The sequence below is a fragment of the Cyrtonyx montezumae genome, unplaced genomic scaffold (genome assembly GCF_038088225.1).
Source record: "Cyrtonyx montezumae isolate F1298 unplaced genomic scaffold, pur_monq_1.0 scaffold_17, whole genome shotgun sequence".
Classification (NCBI taxonomy): domain Eukaryota; kingdom Metazoa; phylum Chordata; class Aves; order Galliformes; family Odontophoridae; genus Cyrtonyx; species Cyrtonyx montezumae.
The window spans coordinates 24,973,742-24,982,241 of NW_027071903.1; the positions used below are offsets into that span (position 1 = coordinate 24,973,742).

Here is an 8,500-nt window from a genome sequence, read left to right on the forward strand (position 1 = left end):
TATCCAGATGTACCGGAAAATTGCTTCTGCAGTATCTTCCAGTGATACCCACAGAGGCAGAACTGCAAGAGCAGCCCTTGGAGACACTCCCTCTGAGCACCTCCTGCCTCCTGAAGGCCAGGATTCAGGTTGTTTTCCTGCTTAGAAGGCTCATAGCTGACATGTGATGTTTTCTTTCCAGAAACGACACAAGAATGCGCTGGAAAATGCAGAGTATGTGTTTTGCAAGTGCCCAGGACTGTCCTCACATTGCAGCGTGACACAGTGAGCTGAGGGCCGGGCTGTCACTGCTGGGGTAAATCCTGCACACAGACTGTGCTGAGATGCAGCAGCACAGCTTTCTGCTTTGGCAGCAGAGCACAGTCGTGCTGGGATCAGCTGTCCTCTGCACTTTGATGTAGGTTTTGCAGTCAGTGTGCAGGCTGCTGGTGGAAGCGCTGTTTAGGCGTTGAAAAAAAACCCAGCCTCTTCATTTTGGGACATTGTTTCATTTCCTTTCCTCAGACGAGATGGAGAAGTGCTGAACCAGTCCATCCCAGTGACACCAGTGCCCAGGCAGCACTGGCAGCGGGTCTTGCACAGCTGTCCATGCATGGAGAAGGCGCGGGGGGTCCTGCACTTGAGGGCCACTGCCTCCAAGTGTGGAGCATGAGGGAGCAGCAGCCCGGGCAGTCACTGTCAGGCAGCCCTGTCCCGCTGAACAAACGTATAAACAGGAAGGGTGGAAGAATAAACTGCCGGAGCAATGGCAGTCTCTCCCTCTGCTCTCCTGCCCTGAGGAATGCAATAGGAAATTCCTCTCTAGGAACAATCATAGGGAAAACCCGAGTTCAAAAAGCAAAAAGCCCTTGTTCAAAGTTGTGCTGCTCTCAGCCGCAGCTCCGGCACATAAACACAGGCCAGATTTCCCCGGTTAAAAGCAAAACAGAAAGGACCAAATATGGGGATGTAAAGCCAAGAGTTTGCCTTCGCGGTGGCTCTGAGATCAGGCCGTTCTTGATAGCAATCTTGATAGTGATGGATTGAGTCCAGCTCTATTTTTACTTTTGCTAACGGGGCTCAGTCGGGACGGCTGCGTGAAAGCGCTCAGCTGATCACAGTGCTGCAGATGTGCGGGGCAGCACGCCCGCCCTGTGACGGCACTCAGGCCCGTGGGGTTCTCTACGTCGGGGCAGCTTTTGTTCTCTGCCCTTTTATTTTTCATCATCCGTACTGAAGCGTCCCGGCCCCACATCCCAAGCGCCGTCCATCTGCGTGCCGCAATACGGCCGCATTTCTTCGTCGGACACAAACTGCGCCCGCCCCGCAGCCTGAAGCGCCTCGGGCGCGACCGCGGCAGGCCGGGCACGCCGAGGCGGGAAAGAGCGAAGCCCACCCGCATCCGGCAACGCCACAAAGACCCCGCCGGGCTCGGGGCGGGGCGGGGCGGGGCGGGGCGGAGCGGGCGGAGAGGGCCGGGCCGGACCGGGCCACGCGGGCGGCGGCGGTGGTGGGGGCGGAGGGGCCGCTCCGCCTCTTAATCAGCGGCAGCTGCCGCGGATCCGCAGCCGCCCCGGGCCGCCGCCATGCCGGGCTCTCTGAAGGAGGAGACGGCGCTGCTGCTAGAGGACTACTTCCAGCACCGCGCCGGCGGCTCCGCGCTGCCTCCCAGCGCCACGGCGGCCGAGCTGCGGCGGGCGGCGGCCGAGCTGGAGCGCCGAGAGCGGCCCTTCTTCCGCTCCTGCGCGCCGTTGGCGCGGGCAGAGCCGCGGGAGGCGGCGGCGCTGCTGCGGAGGGTGGCGGCGCAGCTGGAGGCCGACGGCGGCCTCAACTGGGGCCGGCTGCTGGCGCTCGTGGTGTTCGCCGGCACGCTGGCGGCGGCGCTGGCCGAGAGCGGCCGTGAGGAAGGGCCGAGCCGCCTCGCCTCCGCGCTGGCCGCGTACCTGGCCGAGGAGCGGGGCGAGTGGCTGGAGGAGCACGGCGGATGGGTGAGCGGGGCCGGGCCGCGGGACGGGAGGGTATGGGGGGGAGCAGAGCGGGCGGGGACCGGGAGCCGGCGGTGCCCGGCGTGGCGGGCGGAGCTGTCAGCGCCGTGCCGCGGGGCACGCCCTCTCTCCTTCGTGCCCGGCCGGGCCGCGGGGCGTGTGCGGGAGGGGCGTCCGGAGGGCGCCACGCGGCCCCGGCGGCGGCACGTGCGGGTCGGCGGGGTGCCCGTCCGTGCCCCGTGCCGTGACTCGGGGCTCGGCTCGGCGGCGCGGTTTGCCGTGACCCCGGGCCCGTGGGCTTCGTGCCAACGTGTGCAGTACTGATGCGCGTCTCTCAGTGAGCTTGGGAACAGTCACCGCTCCTCAGCGGCGTCGCTCTGCTGCCCACTTGTTCCAGAGCTGCTCAGGTTGGGGTCTCGTGACAGTGTGGGTGACAGCCTTGATGTACGTGGCAGCGTAGAGCCACAGCTGCTGTTGCTCCTCTGCCATGAGATCTGCGCTCCAGGTGCGGTGCTGAAGGCATCTGTGCTGCTGTGCCTGTATCCGAAGATAATGTGCATCCCACAGAACTTTAAGTTCCCCATCTTCCGAACAAGGAATGTTTGATGCCGATGGAGAGGAGCACAGAAGTCATAAAGGAAAGGGGCTGATGGGTTCATGAGCCATTGACTATGCTGACTTTTCCAGAGGAAAGGAGAACTTCTAAAAGGAAGTTGGTCTTCCCGTGCTCACTCCTCCATCTGGATGCTAAGGACAACGTGGTGGTTGGCTGCAATGTAAACTGTCACTTAGCAAAATCACATTGCCTGTTGGCAGAAATTGAAGTGTAAAGAACAAAGTTCCGGAAGAAATCAAGAGTATAACTTGTTTACATAGACATCTGCTGAGCGGAATTCAAACACGACCATCTGGACTTGTATGACTGCCACTTCTGATTATCATGAATAAAGATCTGGTAGAGCAGCTGCCAGCTCTGTTCTGTCATAGGTCAGTGCTGAGCAGTGTCCACTTGGCCCTTCCAAGAGAATATGTAATCAGAGTCGTGCATCGACCGGGATGGGACTGGCTTTCAGGCTCCTGGCTTTCAAGTGGAAATTTCCATATCCTGTGTTTCAAATACTTTCTGAAACATCAATGTGGGGAACAATGCTGGCAGCTGTGATCGAAGCTTGCATAAAGAGTGAACATGGTGTAGTGACATGCTGAACAACTTGATAGGAAGTTTGCAATTGTCTGTTGAGCGAGGCTCACAAATGCATGGAGACACTGCTTCTGGCTGTCTCCTGCTTGAGCTCATGCAAAACATTCTGTGTGCTGAAGACAAGAGGGCTTGGGCTTTCATGATGAAAATAGGGATTTCTGGTTGACAGGTGGTGTGTTGGGATTGTGAACCCAACTGTACTCAAAGACATGTTTAAGAAAGAAAAAAAGACTACTTGCTAAACCAACCAACTCAATGTCCTTTCTCTTGCTTTTCTAGGATGGCTTCTGTCGCTTCTTCGGCAGACACGGCTCCCAACCAGCTGACCAGAACAGTACCTTAAGCAATGCTATCATGGCAGCAGCTGGATTCGGAATAGCAGGATTAGCTTTTCTCTTGGTGGTGCGGTAGGCTGATGGATGGATCTTGCAATGGCAAAGTACTTTCAGAACTGTTTTACCAGATTGCATTCTATTTTCTATAGAACAGATCCTCTAAGAAGAAGTTTATATTTTTAAACTGGCTCGGAAGACTTGCTCACCAAACCCTTGGCAATAGGCCACTTCACTCGCTACCCAGTAACAGCACAAACGTGTACTAAACCACCATTTGTGCGTGTTCAGTATGTGTCGTCTCCAGACATCCTCTGGACTTTCTTTTGAACGTTTGACCTATACATTACCATGGTTCGTGTACTGTAACTTCTGAGTGCTCAATGTCATGCTAGGAAAATGCGATGGTGAACTTGTAACTACACCCTGTGTTCAAGGCATTTATGTGGAGGCAGTCCCAGAGCTTGCCTGCCATTCACACTGTAACGTGGCCTCACACCGACTGATAGAACATGGTTTGTGGCTTCACATGCAGTGCTCGGCACTTGTTACTGAAAGGCAACTCGTTGGTTGATTTAGAGCAGTTAGTACCTGTGATGTGAGAGGCGTTATGGCTTAATGTAATGTAAGGCTGATTTCATGACACTACAAGAGTATAAGTGTTGATACAGGACAGTAATGGTTGCAATTCCAGTTCTTGCTGAAAGGAATTTAAATATTAAACCTTAATTGGTAGAGTGAAATCCAGTGGAGGCTGGAATTTCTCTGGATTTCCCTTACAAAATGAGAATTTCCATATATCGTAATATATTTTTGAAGTATTTATCACTGTATAATACTTGTAGCCATGACATCTTTATTTTTGTTTAAATCTTCATTTTTAATGCTGGTTCTTCTCACTCTAATGTGTACCAGGCGTTGTCTTGTTTGAGTAATGTTCACTCTATTTCCAACATGCTGTGTATTTCTTTCCATGGTTGTACAAATGGCCTTCTGTTTCTGGTAGCTTTTAATAACGTTCCTGGGTTACTTACAGCGTGTACAATTTTACTATGGTGACTTAAAATGGTGAATAAATGTGAAGTATTTTTATTTTCAAAAAAAAAAAAAACAACCCACTTTTAAAAATTCAATTGGATGCATCAGTTTGCATCTACCTTCCTGGTGTGCTGAGCTGACGCAGGGGAGCAGTGTGGTGCAGAGCAGGGTGAATGCCATCCCCATTGCAGTGGGGTCCTGAGTGCAGGGCTGCCCTCAGAAGATGCAGCCTGAAAGGCTGGCTTCATGCTGCAACTGGAAGTAACCCTATGGCTTCTGGAGCTGAAACTTTCCCAAGTTGGCTAATGTTGCTGGGTGCTGAGAGGCTCATCTGGGAGCTGCTCCTACTTGTACAGGGTAACAGAGTTCTTGTTTCTTCTCAGCTGAGTTGCTGCTGCCTTTCTCTTTCATATTTGCTTTTTTTTTTCCTACTGAAACAAGTTTCTGGTTGGTGTGATAATGACTGAGCAATAGCTGACTGAATTCAGCCCTTCACAAATGAGTAATACCTGAGCAACTGCAAGCTTTTTTAAAAGCCATTTTGTGTTCCTGTGACACGGCCAGTTCTCAGAGCTGCCTCTTTCTTTGGCTTTGGTGGTCTGGTGCATGTTGCAGGGTGCAGCTGCTGCTGGGGCTGCCTCCATGGCCATCCACAGGGCCACTCTGCAGGCCCTTCAGGTGGCTGTGATGCTCGGGGTGACAGACCTGGGCACACCAGCCTGGCAGCAGGGTTAGCACGGCCGTGGCCCGTGGCATTGCTGTGCTCCTTTCCCTGGTTGATGGGCTGAGCAGGGCTGCACTCTGCAGACGCCTGCGCTGCGGTCCAGTTACATAGAGCCCCATTGTGCTAAGCAAGCACAAACGCAGGGAGAACAACAAAAAGGAACATTGAGACACGGTAAGTCCCATGGAGGCGGGAAGAAACTCACAGTACTCCCCCTCACGCTGCTTGCCCAGAACAAATGTCTGCTTGTTCTCTGACTTCCAGTTCTCTAAACCCTGGTTTGGCTCCTCAGCAAAAGGATTAAGACCCTGTGGCGTGCTCTGTGCTTCCCCAAGGTCCCACGCAGGCAGCCCAGCCTGCTCCAGCAGAGCTCAGTGCCCGTGGGTGCCTTCCTCCATGTCTGGCAGCAAGGAGCTGCTCGAAACTTGCTGCAGTGGGTGTAAGCTAACAAATGCTGGGAAGTGGAGGTAGTTTCCAAAACAGTGCTTAGGGGGATGTGCATGGAAGAGCAAAGCAAGCAGCAGGGCAAGAAGTGCTCTGAGCAGAGGTCACGTAGTGCATGTTCTGCTGTGGGTCTCGTGTCTCTCCCGTATCAAGCAGAGAGCAAAGACAAAAATACCTGTATCTTAATTTCCAATGTAACCTGATCTGATCTGACAGGCCGCACAAAGTAATGCCAGAGAGGTTATAATGCTCTTCCACAGTGTGCTCAGGAAAAGGAGAAAACAGTCTGGAAGTGTCCTTGAATAAAGTCCTGTCAGCCTTTGGTGCAAAAGGTACAGCTTGGAAAGCATTTGCCACTCTTCTTTGGCACAGGAGAAGCTAGGGGTATGTCTGTGGGGAGCTAGAAGAGGCCAGGGTGGTTGAAGAAGGTTGGGAAGGGGTTAGGAGGGGTCAAGTATGGCTGTGCTGGTCTCAGTGCCGCAAAATAGCTGTGCTTGTGCCTGCCAGTTCCTGACTCCTGTGTGGGCATGGTGAGCACTGTGAGGCAGAGGCACCAGCCTAGGGTGGACGGAGCTCCCAGCATGGAGCACTGCGGCCTGCACTGTGGGAGTGCCATTGACCTCATGGCCATTCAGGCTAATTCATCTTTCTCTTTGTTTTTTCAGTTTCAGTCAGGCCATTTGTCTCAATGAAATACTGTGTTTTAATTGAGAACTGCTTCTCGTCCGCTTTCCTACCTCAGAAAAGGGAAGTAGGACTCAGCTGTTCCTTTCTTCAAATTCAGAAGGAAACTAGGTGGGGGCTGAGCAAGGCACTGTGTCTGATCCTGATTACAGCTCTCAGATCTCCAGTGTTTGTGTACTTTCTGGGCCGGTGCCAGAGGTGACAGGACTGGTGCTGTGTGGCAATTAGCACACTAATTGCCACGGGTTCCACTGAGGCCTCAGATCTGCCGTCCTGGGAGGTCAGGAGTCCCCTCTGACCCTTGGTGTCCCGTGCTGGTGCTCACCCAGCCTTGCTTACCCTCCGTCTTTGCACCCATCCCTTTGGTTTGCTGGTGTTTTTGGCCTGGAGTTGCACGCTCATTGCTTGCTTGCTGATACCAGGTCTGAGCACTTTGAGCCCTGCTATGCTGGGAACTTTGTGCAGGACCAGGCGGCATTCCCAGCCTACACTGGCATTCACAGCGGTCTTCCTGGAGCCGTTGGCGTTATCTGCTGGCACCACACCTGCTCAGCACCGTTTCCTTGTAAAGGGGCATTCACTGTAAGCGTTGGCAAAGGCTGCAGTGCTGCTGGGGGAGCCCAGCTGCCTTCTCATTAACAGAAAGAGAAATCTGTTCATTGGGCTTTCCGAGGCATTCAAGCAGCCAGCACTTCCCTTTTCTACTTGGGGGAAAGAATGAGATGCTACTGTGAGTTCAAAAAATGCGGATCCCCAGATGGTGTTGTATGTCAGTTTGTAAGCAACTTTTGCTGTGGTATGCAAAAAATCTGGTCTGTCGCGTCCTGCCAAAGGTGCTGGGGCCGTGTCCATCTCTGCCTGCAGGAACTGATGGGAATGCAACGTGGTCCTGTGGGATGGTGTTCCCAGCCCCAGGGCAGCCTTGTGGGATGTGATATGAGGCAGCTGAGCCTCTGGAAGGAAATGAGATCAAGCATGTGGCATGTATTCATGTTATCTCTCAGGTTCTCGTGCTCATTCAATATGGGATACTGAAAGCAAACGTCTGGGTTTCACTTCTGTTTCTATGGCTGCATTCTTTATGAGACTCCAGCCCACTCTTCCTGGCCACCAGGAGATGTGTGGTGGGGAAGTAAGCGTGGCTGGGATGTGACCTGCCTTCAAGTTTAGACAGCCACGGTGCACCTCCTTTAGAAATGCTGCTGCTATTGGGAGAACTTGAACAATTCTGCCCTCAGACTTCTGATAAGGATTGTGCAGCCCTGAAGTGAGAACAGAGTTGAACAAGCTGCCTGATTTACTTGAAGTCAAATGTGAGAAGTCAGGAAATGGGCTCTGTGCTGAGCTCACAAGATGGTTTTGCTGCAGTGTTTCTCCACCTGGGCTTGGCCTGTTTGCTTTATTCAAACGAGGTGAGGAGGGCAGGATCTGACTTCCCTTCTCAAATAGGGCTCCTGTTCAAATAGGTCACTTGTTTCTATGCAGCCTGCGGTAAGTTCCTAGCACTGCGTTGTGTAACTGATACTAGAAAATGGGCAACCTTGTGGTTTCAGAACATCCATCTATTTTATGCCTATGCACTACACATGTCTGCTGGCTGAGAAATACACCTACAGAGATGGCAGTTCTAGTTCAGCAAGAGATCGTGCTAACTATTGGGGAGATTGAAATCCAGATCTCCTCTAGAAAGAGACACCACAGCACAGAAGATGAGAAAAGCACGTCCTCAGAGAGCCACTGTGTGCGCTGCAGGAAGTTTTTGCTGTCCCCTGGATTTAATCCTTTTAATGATTCTGACCTATGACGGGAACTCCCTCAGGTGAATTATTGTGTTTAACTGAACGTGCTCTTTTGTTTGTTTCTGAACTGATCAGCATATAGCGAGTAACAGCAGGAACTCCACACCCTGTTTACAGCTTTCTTGATACCGTCCCCTTTTGTAAAATGTGGCTTTTAAGAAGCAGCACTGGCTGGGGGTGATGGCCTGGTTTGCTCGAGCTTCGTGGGAGCAAAGTGCTGCTTTGCAGCTCTGGGAGCAGCGGGTGTGGTGACTGGAGAGCTGTGATGCTGCAGTGCAATGCCAAAGCCATGAGCTTGTGCTAGGGCTTTTAGT

At 52.8% G+C, this 8,500-nt stretch overlaps 1 protein-coding gene across 1 annotated transcript; it reads left to right on the plus strand.

Moving 5' to 3' along the window:
• The first annotated feature begins 1,510 nt into the window (after nt 1–1,510).
• BCL2L10 (BCL2 like 10) lies at nt 1,511–4,611 on the plus strand. The gene is made up of 2 exons (XM_065733843.1): nt 1,511–1,967; nt 3,445–4,611. Exons 1-2 carry the CDS (start codon nt 1,566–1,568, stop codon nt 3,574–3,576), a joined length of 534 nt encoding a protein of 177 aa, XP_065589915.1. The 5' UTR covers nt 1,511–1,565; the 3' UTR covers nt 3,577–4,611.
• The last annotated feature ends 3,889 nt before the right edge of the window (nt 4,612–8,500 follow it).

Bases quoted from the DNA above. Each gene is read 5' to 3' on its own strand.
- BCL2L10 (XM_065733843.1), top strand. From the start codon at position 1,566: ATGCCGGGCTCTCTGAAGGAGGAGACGGCGCTGCTGCTAGAGGACTAC. The intron at 1,968-3,444 runs GTGAGCGGGGCC...TTGCTTTTCTAG, and splicing joins TGGAGGAGCACGGCGGATGG to GATGGCTTCTGTCGCTTCTT.